Source organism: Acipenser ruthenus, chromosome 9 (assembly GCF_902713425.1).
Source record: "Acipenser ruthenus chromosome 9, fAciRut3.2 maternal haplotype, whole genome shotgun sequence".
NCBI lineage: Eukaryota > Metazoa > Chordata > Actinopteri > Acipenseriformes > Acipenseridae > Acipenser > Acipenser ruthenus.
The window spans coordinates 33,620,494-33,644,382 of record NC_081197.1 but is presented as its reverse complement, the minus strand read 5'-3'; the positions used below and the strand labels follow the sequence as shown (position 1 = coordinate 33,644,382).

At 37.6% G+C, this 23,889-nt stretch overlaps 1 protein-coding gene across 7 annotated transcripts; it reads right to left on the bottom strand.

Moving 5' to 3' along the window:
* Positions 1-1,893: 1,893 nt before the first annotated feature.
* On the bottom strand, positions 1,894-23,562 carry LOC117405374 (type 2 lactosamine alpha-2,3-sialyltransferase-like). 7 transcript variants are annotated; one of them, XM_034008373.3, is made up of 10 exons: positions 23,409-23,558; positions 21,869-22,029; positions 18,860-18,970; positions 11,768-11,874; positions 10,743-10,806; positions 10,038-10,133; positions 8,390-8,576; positions 5,935-6,072; positions 4,885-5,028; positions 1,894-3,294 (listed from the first exon to the last, which is right to left on the bottom strand). In XM_034008373.3, exons 3-10 carry the CDS (start codon positions 18,958-18,960, stop codon positions 3,208-3,210), a joined length of 924 nt encoding a protein of 307 aa, XP_033864264.3. In that variant the 5' UTR covers positions 18,961-18,970; positions 21,869-22,029; positions 23,409-23,558; the 3' UTR covers positions 1,894-3,207. The 7 variants fall into 7 exon arrangements, with proteins under 7 accessions (XP_033864264.3, XP_033864263.3, XP_033864262.3 ...); XM_034008372.3 differs by having other exon boundaries at positions 21,890-22,029; XM_034008371.3 differs by lacking the exon at positions 21,869-22,029 and having other exon boundaries at positions 23,409-23,561.
* Positions 23,563-23,889: the final 327 nt, after the last annotated feature.

Here is a 23,889-nt window from a genome sequence, read left to right as displayed (position 1 = left end):
TTCATCATAATACTCTGCACTTTTGGCTATATACCCAAGCATTCGGTTTGACTTTTTGTTGCTTCCCCGCTCCGTCTGGTTGCAGACAATCTATTACAACACCAAGGTCTTTTTTCTTACAAGCTATTCATGCAATTGAAGTCAATAATTCTGACAGACAAACCGGCAGACAGTCTCCACATAACCCCACATTGTGATACACGTAATAAACTGTGAAACATGCCCTTAGCTTGTTTAAGTGGTAAAGCAACATTTGCAAACCTAGTAGCATTGTATTAAAATTGCTAAACATGGCAAACCATTCAGTAAGGTCACATTTTGGAGCATTGCATGCAGTGCATTGTTATTGTTTGCTCTAAGAAAAAGGCTGCATTGCTGTTGTGAGTTTGTCTTGCAACACAACAGGATAGAGTTGGGGACATTGCTATTGATACCCAGAAGACACCATGCTTACCTACTTGGAATCTTGATAATGTGAAAAGTGAAGGTGCTCAGCCAAAAAACTAAAATAGTCACCCCACAAACATTCTGGAACCAGCACAGCCTTCTCATATTGGGTAGAGCTGCAATAAAAACAACCTCTAACATGTCAGTATGGAAAAATTATATTTAAACTATCAGTGGCAATGTCCTCAAAAATACTTTTCCCCAAATCAACACATTGGGATAGATGTAAGCATAGGTGCAGTGCAAATAATTGCAGATGCAAAATTCAAATTGCCTAGTGGCCAGGCAATTATTTTGCACTGCTTCCTATGTATGCTTAACAAATTACTAAACATGGATAAATAATGATCCACAACTATGATAATGAGGGTCTTAATGAGCGCATCGGTCTATTTAGTGGCTGCATTTGCAGAGTTAGGAGTACAGGGAGCAGTAGATTCCTTACGGCTGAGGCAACATGAAGCGGAGTTGTTTGGAAAAGCCTCAGCCAACATCAGTTATGCTAATATCCTTAGGAAATGATATGTATTGGCCTGCCCTTTTTGGCATGAGATCCAGAAATTTGCCTAGCACTCTGGAAAAGGTGGATTGGGCTATCCCTCCAGACATTCCAAATGTGAAAGGAACCAGAGGCTAATTAGTGCAGAGAACACAGCACTTTCACATGTGCAGGGATTGCCGTACCTAGATTGACGCTGGGGTCTAGTTCATCCCTAAATTCAGTTGAATATGCAGGGTCTTCTTTATCTTGCCCTTCTCCTCCAAAGTGTTCCTGCCTCTCCTCAACAAGAGCCAAGTGTCGCCACATCAGGAAGTGTACCACAGCAGCCATCCTGAAGCCAATGACAATCTGCAGGTATGTGCTTTTATACAGCTCTTAGTTACTCGCTTCTACAATGGTTTGCACCTTGTATAAGGTGTGAAGTTTTTGGAGGGAGCAAAGCAAAATCCTTACCTCACATTCTAATGTTTGTGCCCACATAGTATCCAGATCCTGCCCAATCCCATGCTCTTTTCTTCATTTGAATGCAGTTCAATATAATTGTAATGGATTAATGATGGCAAAGTGTAAATTTGAACGCCAGGTGAACACCATTCTTCAGACTTTACAGCAGCTAAACAATATTTTATGGCAGCATTATGGGGGTTTTACACCTGCAAATCATTTTGCGTGTATCCTTACATCTACCCGATTAAATTTAAATATGTAGGGTAAGTCAAATTAAACAGATTTAAGTAGGTACATTTATTACTGTATCTTCAAAATTGAATGTAAACAAATTCAATTAAAATACAAAGATTAACTTAATTTATTCAATATACCTTTTTAGTTTATGTTGTTATTTCTAATTTAATAATGTATTTAATATTATCCTTTTGGTTTCAGAGATACTATATATATATATGAGTGCTTACTTAACATACAACAATAAAACAGACCTGTCATTTAAAGAAAAAAATACTGTTGTTTTTAAATGCAACACAATTCAATTAAAATATAAAAAAAGTGCATAGTATTAAATCCCCAGAAAATACATTCAGACATGGATTAAAAATATATTTGATCAGAACTGGTTTTAAAAGTATATTCAGGCATGGAGTAATAATATATTTGATCAGAACCGGCATTCAAGTATATTCAAATTGTTATTAAACACATTTCATCAAACACATGTTATACAGAATTAAGGTTATGTGAACCCGTGTATATAGACTGCCAAATGTGTTACGCTTTCAATTCAAAGAAAACATTGAAAATACATGTTTTAAACTTGACAGTGGTATCAATACAGTATCGGGAAATTGTCAGCTATATTAAAAAAAAGCCAAGAAAAAAAAAATCCAACAATTTGCAAGGCACAGGAAAGACAGCAGAGCAAAGAAAATAGATGACTTGTACACAAAGATGATGATGAGATTTTGATAAAGCACTCCATAAGCTGAGTGCTGGTCCTGGAGAAGGCAAAACAACTGTACCAACAAATGTACCCAAACAAAGGTGAGGCAGATTTCAAGGCAAGTATGGGCAATTTTACTAGGAACATGTCCGGTTTAAACATAGCAAACTTTCATGTCAGTCAATAGGGGAAGCAGCTAGAAAGAATCCAATGAATAGGTGGGGTCAGCTTCACTCTCCAGGACAACCCAGGAAGTGCAAGAAAGTCTAAAAGCATTTCTTTAACCTAGTGTACTGCAGTACCAGAGTTTGTAATTTTGTGTTTTTGAAGTGAAAATAAATGTTTGCTTATTTTATTTATTTACATTTATATGGTGTCTTTCATCACGGGAACCTCAAGGCACTTTACAACATTTTACAATGTAATACAACATTTAAAAAGCAAAGATAATTCCTAAAACAGTTAAAAAGACGATATATAGTCAGTGATAAAATTATGGTAAAAAAAAGCCATTATATAAAAATAGGTTTTCAATGCTGTTTTAAAAATAGAAAGATTCCCTGCTTTTTTGACTGAAGATGGTAGAGCATTTCACAACATTGGGGCTTTATAAGAGAAAGCCGTCCCTCCCGCACCATCTTTATTCACTCTCGGAACAACCAACAGCCCCACATCCTGCGATCTTAGAGTACGACTTGGATTGTAAGGTGTCAACAACTCCTGTAAACAACTTGGTGCCTGAGCAAGTCACTTAACCTCCTTGTGCTCCGTCTTTCAGTGAGACGTTGTTGTAAGTGACTCTGCAGCTGATGCATAGTTCAGACACCCTACTCTCTGTAAGTCGCCTTGGATCAGTTGGTGCTCACTCTTCTATCAGGTCAGTGATTACTTGTCTATATTTAAGCTGGTGGAGAAAAATCTGCTCAGCAGTGATGTCGTGAATGTCATTCTGAAAGAAAAAGAATACAAAAATTGCACGAAGGTATAATTTTGAATTAGACTAATTAGAAGTAAATACACCTGTGTGAGAAGGAAGTGCTTCACATATACATTAGCTTTGTAGCTGCAGATCTGTCTAGCCACAAATAAAAAACAGATAGATGAACACTTACCACACAAATGCATCCCAACCTCAGTTTTCCCACTAAAATAAGGAGCTAATTCTAAAATCGTTAAACCTCTTACTAGATACAATGAAACAAGCGAGTACGAAAAAACTATGTGTGAAATTGTGGGTGGGGTGCCCCGCCCATGGGTATTTTGTGTTTTATGATGTGTGTAAGTATTGGCGTGTGACAGGCTAGCTGTAGGGATGACGTCAGGCCAGAAAGAAACACACAGACAGACAGTACTGGAGTTGAAACTGAGACGCAATTGCTGCACTCAGTGTTTTAATGAAACAAATAAAAGATTGAAACAAAAACAGCACACGGCACTTTACGCCAAAATAAATAGACAAACAAAATGGACTAACACTTAAACAAACGGTGGACTAACAGACAAACAAACACGGTGAGTAAAAATAAACAAACAAGTATCGTGCTGGTCCTACCAGCATGCAATAGCAATTGTTATTAATATACTTTATTTCTCCTCCTCTCTCTGTCCCGTTCACTACTCACCGAACACACAACCCCGAGGGAGTGCTTTGTGCATCTATATATACTGTTGTGCCGGGATTCAATTACTAATTAATTATTCACTTGAATTCCAGCACGTGAACTAATTCTGTGCAACCCCGTGCTCACATATTAAATACTTTAAATGCACGTGAAGTGAAGTGCAATCCCTGTGCCTAAATACAATTATACATTTTAAATAACTTGTGCTACACACACCCATTTACATCCCGTGCAGCAATATCTATACACCAACATTAACACACTACATGCAACATATAACACACAAATACACACAGGGGTGGGGCACATTGCCACATGATGCATGGGGTATAAATTGGGCTATGTAGCACGGGTGATTTTAAATGTATATTTGTATTTGCACAATCACTTCACGTGCAGAGTAAAGTGTGTATTTGTATGTGGGCATGGGGATTGCACAAATTAGTTCACATGCTGGGATTCAAGTGAATGATTAATTAGTAAATGAGTCCCAGCACAGCTGTATATATATAGAGGCACAAATCACTCACTCGGGATTGATGTGTTCGCAGTGGAGAATATGAGAGAGAGAGAGATTGAGAGAGAGAGAGAGAGAGAGAGAATAAATAACAATTGCTACTTGTGCTGAAACAGTTCAGCACAATACTTGTTTGAGGTTTTGCTTGTTTTGTGCTAGTGCTTCATGTTATGTTTAAATCTTTCTTTTGTTTAAATAAATCTGAGCAGCAGCGCTTTACTCACAACACTGTTCTGGATTTCCTTCTTGGTCTGACGTCACCACAAGCCATCGTGTCACAGCAATATATCATTTTAACTCAAATGAACAATCTGCACTGGTCTTATTACCTACTATACATTGATGTTTACAAATTGATACATTTAAATATATGTCTACCAACAATGTTAAATGCATTTACCTTTGTCATCTCAAACATTGTCTCGTTTCCATAATAGTGCAGGTAATTGTCTGAAGATAAGTCGTACTTGAACCCTGCTATATATACTTTTTCGCACACATCCAGAGCCATTGTGATTGCAATAATTCCTGATGTTGGGAGTATCTGAGGAAAAAATAGGCAAATCTGACTAATAAAACAATATTGTTTCTTTACAACTATTGCATATGTTTCACATGTGATTTCTACTGTCTATTAGGACAACATAATCTAAAGAAATATGTTCGATTTTTTGACTTGATTAGGAGCTGTATTAGTCTAAAAATGATTTAAATATATGGTTTAAAAATATTCTGACTAGCCTTTATTGTAATGGATTTATAAGAATCACTGATATAAGAATCAACTGCATATAGTGATCAGAACCACTGGGACCAAATCATTCCTAAACCAACCAATGTAAAATAATCCACTTGTAAGAATCAAGCAATCCGCTTATAAGAATCATTTTGGGGCAAACTGACTACATGTAATACAGTACTTGATCAAGTGCAATGATGTGTACAGCCAATAAAAGCTGCTTTTGAATTTGATCACTTCTCGCGTGATTAAGCACATACGCAGCGTGGATAGTGCAATGACACAGGAAACACTGCGTTGTTTGTAATCAGACAGTGACTGCACCACTGCATTGTGCAGGTATGTTTCTTGTGTTCTCTGTTAGTGAAAATGTGTTTCAATAAAGTGAATACACGTTCATTGAATACATACTGAGTACAGCAATGTTATTGTGTGATATGCATGTAGAAGGCACAGGGAGTGGGATTGCGGAGCTTTGCATCTCCGTTTAATGAAAATACAGAAAATAAGTAAGCCACAGATGCTTAAATGCAGTGGTAGTCCTGACAGTAAAATACTGCACTGTAATTTTAATTCAAAGGCCATTACATGTAACACTGCACGGCAGTTAAACTGGGGGGGGGGGGGCACTACATTATTGTTAGAAGAGCTTTGTTCAGTCCAAGTCTCCCTCCATCTCTTCTGAGGAGCATGTTTGCTACATCTTTTTACCTTTTCAAGAAGAAATTTCTCAGGTAAGTGAAAAACGTTGTGGGCTGCTTTGTACAGGTAGAAAGGACTTAACACCCTGAGCTGATCTGGCTTGTAAATTAGTTTTGTAGCAGGCTTTTTCCAGAATCCTGTGACATTCTAAGAAAGAAAAAAAAATCAGTTTCTATATATGTAATATCTATCTATCTTGATATATATATATATATATATATATATATATATATATATATATATATATATATATATATATATATATATATATACATTAGAGGGTTAAATCCTCCCTGCAGAAAAACATGTGCATAGGAACATTTTTGTTTGGTTTAATTGTGTTATTAATTTGGTTAATTGTCATTTGTTAATTGTTCTGGCAGTTGGCCTTGTTATTGCAAATTAAGGCCAGCTGCCAGGTATAAAAAGAAAGCAGCCAGTGTACTTGGGGCTGCTGTGTGAAGAGCCCGCTTGCAAGTGCGTGCAGGCGAAAAAAAAGGAAAAGGGGCCACGAACCAGAGGGAGTTGTAGTCGTGTTACAATATATATATATTTTTACATACATTATAGATACACACACACACACACACACACACACACACATACACACACAAACACAGACTCTGCTATGCAAAAGTCTTAGACATGTTGCATTTTTCTACTCTGGTGCATTATGAGCATCAACAATTTACTCAAAGCCTCCACTAGTGTTTTCTACTATTATAACAACCTTGACTTGCATAAAGAAGGAAACACATTGAGTGAAATAGCTTGCACCACTTGATTTTCAAGGTGTGGTATCCGAAGCATAATCATGAAGTACAGAGAAACATTATCTGTAATTGACAAACCCAGGACTGGAAGATTCAAAAAGCTGTCTAAAAAGGATGAGCAATACTTGAAGATAATATCCTTAAGGAATAGAAAGAAGACAGGCGTTGAATTGACAACAGAACTGGCAGAAGGCACAGGTGTCGTTGTCCATCAAATCAATAGTATGAAGGTCACTCTTGAAATCAGGACTTAAAGGATGTGTTGCAGTAAAAATACCTCTGTTAAGAAAGGGGAACAAGACTAAAAGGCTAAAAAATGCACAAGAACACAGAATTGGACTAAAACAATGGTCAAAGGTGCTTTGGACTGTTGATGGGCTTTTTTTTTTTAAGCATGGGCCACAGTGTAAATATAGCTACTATCCACACACACACACACACATATATATATATATATATATATATATATATATATATATATAGTAACAAAGTGGGGTTACCTTGCTACAATTCGGGACCTTCTTGTATGAAAAATAAACTTTTACTGGACCACAGATGTTATTTAAACAGGACAGGGCCTGTATATTTATTCATAAGCACCCCAAACAAACAAACAAAATCCTCAAAGGAGTACTAACTAAACAGAATACAGTCCCTGACTGACCATCGGGCAGCTAAGCTGCTTACCGATACAAAACAAACCACACAGGTTTACTCTACCTTTCTTCTTCCTACACTTGTACACACAACCAAGCGGGATCTCCACACAGCAGCCCTGAGCAAACTGACTGCCTCTCTTAAATACCCTGCACCTGGTTCTAATTTAACAATGGCTACCAGGTGCAGGGGATAATTAGTAATAAAACAATTAACAAAACCCTTCCACCATTAACAAAACTACACATTTTACTGCGGGGAGGATTTCAACCCCCTCCCCGCTGTGCTACAATATATATATATATATATATATATATATATATATATATATATATATATATATATATGCAGTGTACAAAAATGAAACAAATGAAGAAAATGGGGGATGTTCACAAAAGTTTTAAATGATTAATATATATATATATATATATATATATATATATATATATATATATATATATATATATATATCAGGATGTTTCAGACAAAAGCCCTTTAGCTGTGCAGAAAGAAAAGCAAACACAGTTGCAGTAAACTTGTTATATTTCAACAATAAGTGTTTTGTGGTATAGTATGGGTTTAAATAATTAAAACATTTAATACAATTAGGTTTTACACAACTTAATTTGAATGTGTACAATGCCATAGAAATATGCCATTCAAAGAATGAACAATTACTGCATTTATCTACTAAGTGGCAGTCTGCAGAAAGTAAAAATCCAATTCAAAGTTAAAGTAACATAATAATAATTAATATGCAATTAATAATCTTTTTTGCACACTTTACAATGTGAAAAGTGGAAAATATCTGACAAGATCGAAATGCTTTCACATACATAATTTAAGTTCTATTTACTGTACATCACTTGAGTCTTGTTTTCACTACAGTCGGTAATTTGTTATTTGAAGGCAATTTGTTCGGGCTCATGGAGACAACACATCACATGCAAGACTATATAAATGAATACAACTTGCACTGATGGCTTTCATTTTAATTGGAGGTATGTCACAATGTATGATGATATATGTCTTACCACTGGTTTGTGTAGTAGTACATCAGTCACCCATCTTAAATCATGTGGTTTAAATGGGATGATGACTACAGTTGTGTCTGGATCAGCATCTCTGGGATCTTTAAAGATGGATTCAGGATAGCACAGTCTGAACGTGGTCCTTTTCCCAACATCACTCTCGTACCCACGCACAGGGCCACTGTTTATCCTAACGAAAAAAAAGCAAACAAAATACAAATCACGGAGTCTGGTAAGATCTGCTCATCTTGCCTGGTTTTCACAATAGTTTTGTTTTGAACTGGTCTAATCTAACGCTTAGAAGAGGATGGGTACGGAGGGCATGGCCCTGTACCACCACTATTAGGGGTGTGCTCAGAATTTGGATTCAGCTCCGTCCTAGGTAGCATGTATGTAGTGTTCCGCGTGTTTTTTTTTTTGTTGTTGTTTTTTGTTTTGTTTTGTTTTATCTCTTTCAGAGTTTATTTTACATATATTAAATAGGGATACAATCGGTAAAAATAATAAATAAATAAATAAATAAATAAATAAATAAAATAATTTTAAAAAAGACACCGAATTAACGTGTCAGAAATCACACCAGGCATTTCCATTAATGCGTTTACCAACTAAACAGCATCACCATTTTCTCTCAAATATTTACGATTATCGTCGGTGTTAGGCAGTGTTTTAGCTGATGGACAGACAGTACTGTCGCACGAGGTCATCGATACATAGCAAAGCACAGTGCTCTGACAAACTCATTAACACACTTATTCTGTGTTTTCTTTTTATTCAAGTGTGTGTAAAAGCCGCATAAATGACTTGCTTGTCTCTCAGTTCACTTTATTGTTTATGTTTAATGTGTCGCTTATTTTTCAGTATGTTCTTGTCAGCGCAAACATGTACCTCAATGCAATAGTATTTGCAGCGCTATGCATCCTCTGCCTCATCTGACCCACTTTTGCTATTTTTGCTTTTTGTATACCACTAAAAATATCGTGTAAGTATTTCAATTTCGTTTATGATCAAGCTAGTAGTTTTTACGCCCAGCAATAGCCACAATAATCAGACTTTGATTGGCCAACATAATCAGGTGATAGTGTGTTTGCGACGTGACAGAACGCTTCATTATGTCTGTTTACTGTCATGATGGTCGTGTGCTGTTGCGTTGGGGGGATACGTCTATTAGTGTTTTGTTTTTTTTGCCTATGACCTCTCCCTTTTGTATGATGTGTGTCTGTCGTCCTATATAGCCCTATAATATGTAGCTTATTGCAAAGGTTTCCCCTTTACAGGCGAGTCCATAGGGCCCTGACGGCAGGCAAAGCAAAATTGTGCAAGTGATACAGGAAACCACCACACACACCCACACACATGTGCAGGACATTGATACACTGAAGAAGTTAAGCAATGGCATCACCACATTGACTGACTTCCTAAGCAGAGAAATGTCAACGTGCTGCCCTGACCAGTGTTACAGTCTGCTTTAAACCCAATTATGCATGCCTGGATTTAGTGTGCAACACCACCAAAAAGGACCCCAAAGATATGTTTCATTGGTTAGTTGATGTTAATGTACTGCAGCCAGAACTTGAGGGTTACTAGCAGAGACCTTGGTACAGCATGGACAACATGCACTTCATTTCTAATGGAGAACACTCATAATTACCTTATTACAACTTCAAAAGAGTCAATACGTTTGCCTAACATCTTATTTCTCAGGACTCCGCCATTGCCGACAACAACACACTTCCTGCACTTGTTTCTGTTGAAAGAAATTATTTTATTTATTTATTTATTTATTTATTTATTTAGTAGGCATTAATAGTATTTTAATAGTATTTGTATTACCAATGATTTATTTACAACAGAAGGTCAATGAGCTGTTGACATGCTTATGTCAACAACAAAACTGCTTTGCATGACAGAGCTATATTAGTACAAACATATATAATATAGTAAATTTCACAATGAGTGTTCTTTCAGGCTAGAACATTTCAGAATGTGCTCAGTGTAAATATTGGGTAATTTAATGGAGTGCATATTGTAATAAAAATCTTTTTTCTATTCTGAATCAATATACCTCCCAAATTATAAAGTAAATTTTGTGAGTTTACTTGCAGTAACACACATGTATTGCATTCAGGCGCAGCCCCGGTACAATGCACGTCTGAGAGCAGCAAACTACTGCACGTCAGTGAATCATAACCATTGCTTGCCTCATCACCTGTTTTTACAACAGTACTTTGTTTCATTGCTGCTTACTGTAGGTATACACTAAAAGAACTGACACAAAAAACATAGTAGCTCTGTAAAGACAACGCTTTCCAACCCTTACAATTTAGTTAGCCAAGCAATATAACTCATTACCCACTTCTTTACTTCAAGTGGAAGGTCACATCCTTTCAAGATGTGTAGGACTGTCGCAAATGCTGATTCTGGGAGGACAAAACAAAGAAACATAAGACTCCTGTTACTGACAGCTAGTTGCTGTGGGAGAAAGAATATAACTGATACGCTTGTTTCATTAGCTATGTGTGCAGCTCCTTTAATACCATGAACAACTTGTACACACAATACACGTTTTTTCTACAAGCAGCACAAGAACCAGGCATTCACAAACCACCAGTTTGCTCCATCTGAAAGCCATATTACATTTGTCAATAAAACAATTTTTAAAAGTTCAGTATATAAATACAAATATAATTTCAATATCAGTAAATACTGAAATATTTTAATCAGTGAAATATTTATTTTTGTGCTTTAAAAAAACAGTTTTCCTTCTATTTATGCCTTCAGCTGAACTTGATTTATTGTTTTTTGGATCCTTTAAATCAGATCTCTGCTGGCAGCAACACAAATCAATATCACGTTTTAGAGGTATGTCAAAAACATTTCCAGCATAGAGCTGGTTGAGAGACATGGCCCAGCCCAGTGTTAACTACAAGTCATAGAGTTTAGAACTTTATAAAAGGAAAATACAAAAGCTCTTGTCAAAAAATAGCTAGAATGCGTATATAGTGTACTAAGAGACATGCTTTCCTTGCTCGATAACATTTCCTTGTTGTAAGTGCTTCAGTTGTACTGGATCAACCAGCAGGTCTGACAGATGCTGTTAAAAAAAACACTTGGCAGGTATCCGAAGTAGTTTCACAAGGAACAACAAGTGATGCAGCGGTAATAAATGAGGAAATATTCATTGGCCATCTGCTAATGTCTTTAAATGGAGAACAGCATCGTGGGTTTCAACCACATAATGCTTCCTGTTGCTAACAGTTTCTAGCCCTTCTAAATCTACATCTTGAAGTGTAAAAACAGCCAGTACTAATTCAGGTTATCCAAAGTGGTTTTAAAATGAAAAGCAAAAAAACAAAAAATCAAGTAATAAAATAACCTTACCTGATTTTTGAATTCCATATGGTAATTGATGGTTTGCAAGGCTTGTGTCTTTTGTTGAGCCATTAACATCAGAAAAACACAGAAAAGGGTTGCTCTTTTTTTTAATCCTTGAAAAGAAAATTATAAATGGATAAAGCCAACTATTCAGTGTAGTCTAAAAAATGCTTGCATATAAATTATAAAAGACTGCTCAAACTTACCTAAAGTGTTCAGGTATTACATGTGGCTGACAGAGACTGAAACTGTCCTGCACTGCAGTCAATGTATATCCTATCTATAACAAAAACTTGGGCTCCAGCACCTTTCCAATTGTGCCTATTTGCTTGCTGCTTGACAAGATTGGCCTAATTACTTCTCCTAACTTGGACAATTGTGTTTGATATCACACCCTTAAATGGCTGTTGCGTTTTTCTAACTTGTTTTTTTTTACATTGACAATGTTTTTGTTATAGATATCACTTCTCACTTTTTTTACTTCATCAAATAATGAATAAAGCAAGGGAAAGATATTCGAGAATGTGTATGGTAAATAGACAGACAGACATTACAAGATAGTAATGATAAAAGATTTGAAAGTAAAATAATGGTAGAAGGGACTTTTGGATAGTATTGAAAGTGTAAACATTGTATTCTTATAGTTGCATGAGTGGTGAAAACAATATGTCTATTTTGGTAGGTATTGATATATTGATATTTACGTAGGTACAAAACTACAATGTTATGAATGGTTCAAAAGGTACATATGCATGTCCGTGCTAAAGGGTAGTATACTAACACATTTTAATGCTGGAAAAAAACATTATTCTCCTTGATATAGTGGTGTTATGAACTTAGGCGAAGGCATTTGTAAAGCATTAGATCTCTTCATAAAAGGCCATATACATTTCGTTTGCATTTCTTGACCATGGTTTGACTTCAATAAGTGCATCATTTGCCTGCACCCATTTTCCAGTAGCACCCACAGCAAGAACAGACACATAGTGTCCTGAAGTAACACCCTGACCTTGGTGTATGATAATGGAAGCTAATTGGTCATTCCTGTTGTCCACAGTAATTGTGCTCTTCTGCACAGCAGTAAACTTAGCATTGTGTCATTTTGTAACGGTCCCGTCTGGTTTGGTTTCCCAAAGCATAAGTTGGACTGTCTCCCTACTGATTGAATAAGTTCACGTTTCATGAATGGAGAAGTTTTGCATTGTCTACATTTGCTACCAGGAATCATTACCCATTTGTCATTTCTATAAATGAGTTGGGGAAGAACAGCAGGTAAATATGCCACATATGTGGCAAGTGTACCTGCTGTTCTGCCGTAGTAAACCACGTTGGGTCGGGCTAAATACAGGTGTAGCTTGCAGAGGGGGTTGCCCCTCGCTGGGTACCTGTGGAGAAATCAGCGGGCCGATGTGATTTAACCCGTTAAATGCAAGGCTACTTATTCAACATAGATACATAAAGATTGAATAAGAAGCTGAGCAATTGGCATATGTGGCATATTTACCCGCTGTTCTTCCCCAGTAAACAACGTTGGGCCAGGCTAAATACAAGTGGGGCTTGCAAAGGGGTTGCAAGCCCCACTTGTCCCTTGTCAGGTACCGGCAGAGAAATCGGCAGGCCGAAGTGATTTAACCCTTTAAATGCAAGGCTTTTTCCAGTGAAGAAGCTGTGCAATTGGCATGTGGCATGTTTTGCCCTCTGTTCTGCCCCAGTAAACCACGTTGGGCCGGGCTAAATACAAGTGGGGCTTGCAGGAGGGTTGCCCCTTTTCAGGTACCTGCAGAGAAATCGATGGCCCAACGTGATTTAACCAATTAAATTCAAGGCTACTTCTTCAACGTAGACAAATACATTTATGCACTTAAAAGCTTGCGAATAAGAAGCTGGGCGAATAAGAAGCTGGCAAATAAGAAGCCAACTTCAGCCTCGTGTTTTGCAGTGTAAATGTAAGAAAAGAAGACAGATGTATCCGTAATACAGTCAAATTTAATGTCAGTTCTGTTTATGTCTGTGACAGGCTGGCTCGCAGTGGTGACGTCACGGACCAGGAAGTACAGAAACCAAAACAATGGATGGGCGGGTGAAGCTGAGTGCAACGGCACTCAGCGTATTTATTAATAAACAAAACAAAAATAAAAGATTTAAACAAACAACAAAACAAAAAGGCGCGTTTGCCAAACAAATAAACAGCAACAAGTATATTAAATATAGCAATTGTTTTTGCTCGCTCTCCCGTGTTCTCCCGTACTCTCCTCTGTACACTCCACCCCAGCAGAACGGACAGCTGCAGGTTCTTATACTCTGGCCGAGGGATTAACTAGTTGTTAATTATCTTATTACCCCTCGGCCAGAGTCTGCATGCGTTTGGTAAGGATGCATGACTGTCAGCTAGTTAAATAATCAGTAGCTGATCAGTCATTCATCCTCACAGGGTTTTTAACTATAAATAATAAAAAACAATAACAAAAGACGCGGCGCTTTTATCCGCGCCGCAAACAAAAATACAAATAATAATACATAGGGGCGGGACACTCCGCCACAATGTTACACTCTGCTTATTCTCATCAAATTGAAATGTCCTGTCCCGAATATAATGCATGCTGTGACTGATGTTTTGTTTTTAAAATGTATTAATGATCAATGCATTGCTGAGTTTGTTGCGCTCATGTATCAGGCGGTGTCTGGAATGATCCAATTGCAATTAAAACAGCGGGTGGAGGTGTGAAATAAATATATTTATAACTTCTCTTATGCAATTATTTCAATAGCGATTAATTCCGTTTGCGGTCCATTTATTCAGTGCGTCAGGTCCAATTTATTTTCACACGAGCAGTTTATGTTAGACACGCTGTTTAAAAGTATTTTTTTTCACAGTAAAACAGGTTTAAAGGGCACTGCATATCAACAGGACACTCAGTACTGCATCTCCAGCCCCGCCCCACCGCTTGTTCAGTGTATTTTTCACATAACTCCTCATACCAATAAATCATCTCCTAATCACTCGTTTTATCACCAAACTCCTCAATAATGCGATCCAAGTCATTATTTTATTACTATAACATCTAAAAAACTCTGCAAATGTCCATGATATTCTTTGAGCGCTGGATGCAGAAGCAGCTATCTTGTTTGTTTATGTCCGTGTTATCTCTGTGGTGGAGAATAGTAGTGAGTAGCTGGCGAGCAAATGCGACCCGGGAATCTTTTTTAAGGCGAGCAAAGTGAGGTGGGAATTATTTAAGACGAGTGTAAGCAAGCGGGCATCAATAAATTAAAAGTAAATCAGCTCATTTTTGCTGCTTAATCTACTATTTGTTAATTAAACAAGTAAAACTTGAAAGAAAAGTTTGAAGTACCTGGTATTGCCAGGCAGTCTCCCATCCAAGTACTAACCAATCACGCATATTATTATTATTATTATTACTATTTTATTTTTAGCAGACACACTTATCCAGGCCAACTTACAATTGTGACATACAATTACCCATTTATACAGTCAGGTTTTTTACTGGACCAATCTAGGTAAAGCAGCAATGTGTACCCCACATGTGATTGAACTCACAACCGTCCAGTTCAAAAACAAAGTGCTCTAACCGCTACTCCACAGATGCAGCAAGCGACGGATCACTAGTGTCTTGTTATATAAGGCCACAGACAATTCACAATTTCACGGAAATCATGTATTTGACTGCCTACCCTGAAAATTGTCAATATTGTTGATTTCTGGATGAGGTATGAAATCAGATTCCGAAACATGGCAAAAATTGCACTCTGTTTTTTGTCAATTCCACCAAACTCTGTGGATGCAGAACGAGCAGTTATGGACAGGTTTTTACACCACAAAGACAAACCATGAGTGTTGAAACTGCAACAAGATCCACAATTATTATTATTTATGTATTATTTATTTTAGTATAGCAGCAGTGTCCCCCACCTGGGATTGAACCCACAACCCTCCGGTCAAGAGCCCTAACCACTACTCCACACTGCTGCCCATGCTGGCCTTCAACAAATAACTAGTTTTCTGCTCACGGGCCAGATTATTTATTTGTGTGTGTGTGTGTGTGTGTGTGTGTGTGTGTGTGTGTGTGTGTGTGTGAGCGTGTGTATGTTTGTGTGTGTGTGTGTGAGCGTGTGTGTGTGTGTGAGCGTGTGTGGTATATGTGTGTGTGTGTGTTTGTGTGTGCACAACACGCGAGATAGATAAAAAGTCGCATACGATTTACGATTTCTCCTGTTCTTCAGATTATTTTGTACAGGTTGATTCGCTCAAGTAGCATGATGTTATGTGGTTTATAACGTCATATATAATTTAGTGTGTGTAGTGTGGTTTTGTCACTTGCACTTAACCCTGTTTTTCACATTTTGTTTTTCAAAGTCAGCATAACGCTATACAACACAGTCCGTTTAATTACTGTATACAAGTTTTAAATGTTTATAAAACTCGACCATGTTGCCGAATTTGTCATCCAAACTTTTTTTGTTTTAATAAGTTTTGTCTGCTTGTTACTTTTTTCAGCCAACACATTTAAATGACCCTTGTTTGTTACATTTTAAAAGATTGTTTTAAACGTTGCAATGTAAATGTTGACTCAGTAGCTGCCATTAAATGTTTCAACTTCGATGACACTCTTTGATGCGCTATTAATTTTAGGCAACTTGCAATAGAAACTTACCAAAGTACCCTGAATTTTCCGTGGCCCTATGTATAACTAAATATCGGCAGTTTCCGACAAGTTTTTCTAACTTGTATGAGGAACTACCGTTCCTCACTATATATATATTTTACATGAAACTTGTACTTTTTATATAGGTATATAAATGTCAATTGCTATGGATAAACGCATCAGCCAAATCAATTAATATGACATGTAGTTTTCTAGATTGCTGTTTATTAATTTATTTATACATTTATAATATAAACATGTACATTTCTACATTTATTTATTTAAAAATATTTATTTCTAAATGTATTTATTTCTCTATGCATTGTTTAAATAATTTATTTATTTCTACCAAATACATTTTTCCTTTATTTTTAATTAAACGAGGAACTACAATTTAACAGAAATCAGAGATTTAGACAAGGAAGCTACATGCCACTCCTGTGTACAATTCCATTCTATGGTATCTACCAAACAAACAGGAAACTATAAATTTTCAAACAGGAAATCGAAAATTTCTAGAATCGAGCAGAACCTTGTTGTTTTCAGGAAAGCTGGTCAGGCTTGGTTGTAAGCTTAAAAAATGAACGCATTTCAACAACTGCGCAGTGGCGCAGCGGGCTAAGGTCGTGTGCTCTTCAAGAACATCATGTTGCAAGTTGTATTTTTTTTTTCTTGCGATATGTGCTATTTTAAAACATAAATAATTTGTTTAATATAAATGGTGTGGATATCAAACTGCTTGCATACCCTGGTTTGTTTTGACCTTGACCAACATGTGGAATCACATGATTGGTAGATGTCCAGTTATTTAGCTTTTCTGTTTGAAAAGTCGCTACACACCCTTAAAAAGTAGACAGAAGAAGAAGAAGAATAATTTTACCTTAGTTTGACGACTTATATCTCATTGTGTATAAGAGGTATTTACGTTTTTTTTTCACATTTGATGTAAGAAAGTTTCAGACTTTTGATACTGGTACAGATGATAATTCTAAGTGATTTAATTTTTCCCACTGCAACATGGTAAAAACAGCTAAACTCTTTGAGCTGTATAGAGACTCTCGGTAGTTTCAAACAAGTTTACCGTTCCTCTCAATATCGCTCCAGAGTCTGTTTAAAGAAAGAATGGACGCACCAGAGCGGTCAGGAATCACACCAAAAGACGAGAAGCGCCTTTGCACATTTTTTTAATCTGCTTATTAAAAACAAGTGACAGAAGGTGTTAAGTCATTTCCGAAATGTTGTATTGTGTCATTTGCATTAACGTCTTATTTTCAGCTGTGCACCGTATAAAACATTTTATACATGGAAATGCATGACAGCACAGCATTCAAAAACAGTAAAGCAGGTTGTAATAAGAAAAAACAGCACCAGGTATAGTAACTTTAACTGAATAATGATTGCAGGTTAGGTCTTAGACGTTGACCAAATAATTGTATTTGGTGTTAATCCCCTTATGGAACAAACATATATTTTTAATATATGGTAGAAAAGTATGATCCTTATATTTTTCATATACAGATATATTTTAGTCTGTAATCCATATATTTATTGTATATGACTAATTACAGACTAATGAAAATATATGGTGCACCATATATTTTCAACATATGAAATAAATATTAGGGTCCATAAGGCCCATAATATTCCATATGGGTCATATTGTGGATTCAATTTGCAGATACATTGTGAATGCTGTGTACAAGCATATTTAACACAGATATGAAGATGGTTATATATTAAACAAGCTGCATGTATCTGGAAATATTCCAAATCATAAGTGAGATTAAATAGAAAAAATATACCCTCTCTGTTTTCTCTTTATTTGTAGTGTTTACATAAATTTATCTTGTAACATTGAAGTAGGTTAGGGTTTCTAACATTTATTTATCATGTTGGATGTACCATCACCCAGTACTGGACACATATTCTCCGGACAATATTTTTCATGTTGTGCTTTACAAAAAATATGTTGTCCTTAAGTTAAGAACCCCTTCCATGCATGACAGTTTGAGGTCTCTGAAAATGTTGTAATACAGTTGGCAAGTAAGTGGAGATAGACAGAGGGAAGGAGACACTCTTTCACACAGAGACTGTGATGGTATGGAATAAGTTACCTAGAAATGTTTGTTGAGGCAGAATTACTTGGATCCTTTAAGACCCAACTTGACAAAGTTTTGAGTCCAATCAGCTTCTAAGAACTGAGCGAGCTTAGATGGGCTGAACAGCAGTTGATTAACGCTTTATGAAAACAACCTACACTTTTACATTTTAAAATTACTTTTAACAAGACTTTTAATGCTATAAACTGAAAATGAGACATGAAGTTTAATCGTAACCATGCCGGCACAACCATAAAAAAAACATTTCACAAGTAAATTAATTACCCAAGACAAAAATAACTGTGAAACCTTTTTCATGTGAGTAGACTTCTTACCTATGTGATGCAAAGGACACCTTGGTCAGGATAAAAGTGCTATAGCTCAAGCTCAAAGCAGCCACAACCACCACCCAAAATTTGATGGACCCCTTCTTCATAGTTGAATACCTATCAAAGATATTATAAACAACAAGAATAGATTTTAATTCTTGCCTGAAGGCACACTTGTTCAGAGCATGTTCTAATACTTAGCTAATTGGTTATGAGTGGAGGTTTCTATAGCTGATCAAGATATATACATTTATTTTTGTGGGAGGACTTGTCTTGAGAGAGCTACAGTATATACAGTACAGTACGTGAAATGTCTTTGTTGTTGTACATTACTGATGTCATACACATACAACGCTGCTCTTTAAGTTAATTTATTATTATTATTATTATTATTATTATTATTATTATTATTAATTTCATAGCAGGCGCCCTTATCCAGGACGATTTAAAATTGTTACAAGATATCACATTATTTTTTACACATTATTTTTACATACAATTACCCATTTATACAGTTGGGTTTTTACTTGAGCAATCTAGGTAAAGTACCTTGCTCAAGGGTACAGCAGCAGTGTCCCCCACCTGGGACTGAACCCACAACCCTCCGGTCAAGAGTCCAGAGCCCTAACCACTGCTGCACATTAATGCAATGGAGTAGAGGTGCTGGACGCTCAGGCTATCCCGTCTTGGGCGCTGGACTCTCGGGCTCTCCCCTCTTGCCCGCTGAACTCTCGGGCTCTCCCCTCTTGCCCGCTGAACTCTCGGGCTCTCCTCTCTTGGGTGCTGAACTCTCGGGCTCTCCCCTCTTGGGTGCTGGACACTCAGGCTCTCCTCTCTTGGGCGCTGAACTCTCGGGCTCTCCCCTCTTGCCCGCTGAACTCTCGGGCTCTCCCCTCTTGCCCGCTGAACTCTCGGGCTCTCCTCTCTTGGGTGCTGAACTCTCGGGCTCTCCTCTCTTGGGTGCTGAACTCTCGGGCTCTCCCCTCTTGCCCGCTGAACTCTCGGGCTCTCCTCTCTTGGATGCTGAACTCTAGGGCTCTCCCCTCTTGGGCGCTGGACTCTCTGGCTCTCCCCTCTTGCCTGCTGAACTCTCGGGCTCTCCCTTCTTGCCCGCTGAACTCTCAGGCTCTCCCCTCTTGGGTGCTGAACTCTCTGGCTCGCCCCTCTTGGATGCTGAACTCTCGGGCTCTCCCCTCTTGGCCGCTGGACACTCGGGCTCCTCCCATTCCGAGTCCGTGTCCTTGTCCCAGTCGGCCTCCGGGCAGCTTTCCTCCTCATGGCCATAGCACAGGCAAAAGGAGCACTCTGGGACCGGCCCAGGCCAACTAGGACTGCTCCACCTCCCACTCCTCCTAGACCCTCTCCACTATCTCCGTCATTCGCTCCACGGCTTTCCTCAGCCCTGGATATCCTCTGCTGATCCCCAGCTGGACCTCGGGCTTCAGGCTGATGAAATCCATGAGGATATCCAGGTGGTTGTCCCCCAGCAGGTGCCTCCCCTCCGTTCTCAGCCACAGGGAGGGTGGGGTCCTCAGCCACCTCTTGTACCTCTCCATGCTCTTTTCTTTCTTTCTTCACAAAAACCCAATTCTTCCAAAGAAATGTGTACCCGCAGTACCTGGCATGGGTTTGTGGAGGCGCTGTTGCCAGATCACAATACTAACACCACGTGTGACAGTGTGTTTATTTATATCAAAAATAAATCAAAAGGACATTCAAAAACACAGCTCACAGAGCCAAAATAAACAGTTTGAACAAAAGCAAATCACAAAAACATAACCCTGACACCAAACAAGTATCGTGCTGGTCGTAGCAAATGTTCTTTTAAATTTTTACCTCCTTCGCTCTCTCATTCACGTTCCTCCTTTCTGAACACCCACCCCAAACACAGACAACGACTAGCTTATATACACGTGGCCATCTCCGAATTAGCAATCATTAAATCAATTCGGAGATGGCCGCATTATGCACAAGAGTTTTAATATGCGTGGCCGACAGCCAATTTGTGAATAAATCATTAGCTGCCGACCACACATTCTCACAGGATGTAGTCTGGCAGAGACAAGCTGCTAACATCGCCACTGCCAAACCATATTAAACTATACAATAGCACAATCAAACCATTATTTTTCAAATCATAACACAATCCATTTATCGGCAGGGTTCTGCCGTGCCATATATTTACACGCAGCCTCTGCCCTGCTACATACCCCGATTAATGTGGAATGACAAAGTCATATTAAAAAATATCCCAGCCTACACCTTTTTGTAAAAAACAAACCAAATAACCATATGAAATAAACTGTATGACACATTTTTTTAGTAGGATATGACTCATACAATTTAAATTGAGAAACACAAGAAACTTCAGTTCAATGACAAACGTTTCAAGGATTCAACAAAAATAGAGTCCCCCTTTGTGTTTTAAAACAGTGCAACAATGTCTTTCACCTTTAGACATTAAAAGTGTAGAGGAGTTAATTACATGCTAAATTACTGCTACTTCATTACATTCATTAACAAACATTCTGTAGCTGAGAATTAATTCATTCTGTTTTAAACTTTTCCATTTCAGGCACCCAGCTAGGCATTTTGGCTATACCACTGTAATAATTTCCATAAATGAGCATCTGCACTGTTCTGTGAATCATGTAGTGTGCAGCTACTAGTATATACATTTGATTTGAAGCACACAGCTCTGAGGTTTAACTTCATAACCTAGCCTTCTCTTTTGCTGACTACTGTAAGCAAGCTGCATTACATGGATAGTACTTGGTGCCTCGGACTAGTAGACTTTCAGATTAGATTACATTATACGTCTTAGAAACTGGGAGATCAAGATGGTTATTTTGTTATCAGTGATCATGACAGAAAGAAAAATGCATGTCATGGTTTTTTATGAATTATTTTGTTTGTGCCACAAAAAACACAGTTCACTTAGAAATCCTACATTCAAATGTATCCATCAATATTTGATCCATTTTATATTTTACACAAATTATACAGCCAACATACCGTGTTCCCAATCTTACTCACATTAAATGACACTGTGGAGTGGAGCCAGGGAGGCTGATCAGCCCTTTACTGTATGTTGATGCCTTCTGTAAAACTATTTTCACATACTCTTGCGCTTCATTAAATTCTCTTCTCAAGTTCTACAAATCAGGCGTGTCGCCCTGGCAGCAAATCATTAAGCTGTTAGCGTATTGGATGACTCATACAAAAACAAAATCAAATGATGTCAGAATGTCTTCATCTTTATTTGTACTCTTTATTCATTGATTACGGAAGATAAAGATAAAAAATAAATAAACAAATTATTATTATTATTATTTATTTCTTAGCAGACGCCCTTATCCAGGGCAACTTACAATTGTTACAAGATATCACATTATACAGATATTACATTATTTTTACATACAATTACCCATTTATACAGTTGGGTTTTTACTGGAGCAATCTAGGTAAAGTACCTTGCTCAAGGGTACAACAGCAGTGTCCCCCACTGGGGATTGAACCCACAACCCTCCGGTCAAGAGTCCAGAGCTCTAACCACTACTCCACACTGCTGCCCATGAACAAATGAACGTTTCGTCCTCAAGCGGCCATCCTCAGTGTTTAGCAATTATTATTGGAATAACAAATATTCATGCAAAGTTATTTCAAATTTGAGAGAGCAGAATGGAAATTAGCCTTTCAGAACCAAAAAATCAGGACCCACACTGAATATAGCATTTATTTTAAAAATCTAAACAGTGTTAGATCTAAATAACCCCAGCCTTGATGTTAAATTTATATAATTTGGATTCTAATTACAATAACTAAACACGTCGGCCACAGTTGTGCTTTTTTTTTTTTTTTAATGAAATAGAGATATCAGTCGTGATAAAGTAGATCATCATGACCTGTACAAAGTTAGTTTGAACAACAGTTCATTAAGGGATTACAGAAGCAGCAGCAACAATATGTAGCTTTACTATACTTTAAACTGAAGTATGCAATTTAAACCAAAAAAAACTAATATCTCCCACATAAAAAGTAAAAAGTGTTAATCCTATAGAGTGATGACAAACTTTTGGCCATAGCTGTAGGTTAGAAAAAAAAAATCATAGACTGGGGGCTCATTTAAATGAACATTTAGAGAAAGCATTTTACAAAAATCTCAATCCAAGCAATAAACAAAGCAAATTTGGAGCATACAGTATATTAGAAGCACAAGTCCACTCTGTTACTTGAACACTAGTTTAGAAAAAAACATACCCACATGCTTCTCTGCAGTGCAACAACTGCTCAGACCAGGAATTGCAAGCTACTGCTTACTGTATTGCGTTTTGATCAAATGAAAACATTGTTCATCTGCTTACTAATGCTGAAAATGTAAACAACTTCTGGTTACTTTGTACAAATGCTCTGCCACCTTTAAAGAGTGGATTACAATAAAGGTGTGCTCCTGTGTTTACTGGTTGTGCTGCTGGTAGTTTTTTTTTTCCCTCAAATACAAAACATAAAGATCCCACTATAGTTGAAATAATTGTAAAAGTCACGCTGAACTTACATTTTAGTACTCCACTTCATGACTCAAAATAGTTTTCTTGTACATTGCACCCAAGGCTCCAATCTGCATGTGAAGATTGCGTACTGATTGCCTTCAGCTACATACTGTATGCATGAAATCCCTCCTCCTTCTCCTCTACTCTCCTCTGCTAAATGTACTTATTTCCAATCTGTAATCCAAGCCTCCACTAACAACCCACGTACACTATTCTCTACCTTCTCCTCCCTCCTAAACCCTCCCCCCTCCTCCCTCCTCTTTCTCCTCTGATGACTTTGCGTCTTTCTTCTCTTCTAAAATCTCAGATATCCGCAAACTCTTTAACACCTCTCCCCCCCACCCCTTCCCGCTCCAACCCCTACACCCACTGCATCCCCTACTAACTCACCGTCCTTCACCTTCTCTCCCCTCTCAGACTCTGACCTCTCCTCCCTGCTCCAGGGTCACAAACCCACCACGTGTGCCCTGGACCCCCTCCCCACTC

What these genes read in the sequence shown, in the direction of transcription:
- LOC117405374 (XM_034008371.3), bottom strand. Translation starts at nt 23,428, where the DNA reads ATGAAGTGGAGTACTAAAAT. An exon ending in CTTCCACTTGAAGTAAAGAA is followed by an intron (nt 10,134 to 10,742) that starts GTGGGTAATGAG and finishes TTCTTTCAACAG; the next exon opens with AAACAAGTGCAGGAAGTGTG. An exon ending in CAATGTTTGAGATGACAAAG is followed by an intron (nt 3,295 to 4,884) that starts GTAAATGCATTT and finishes TTTTTCTTTCAG; the next exon opens with AATGACATTCACGACATCAC.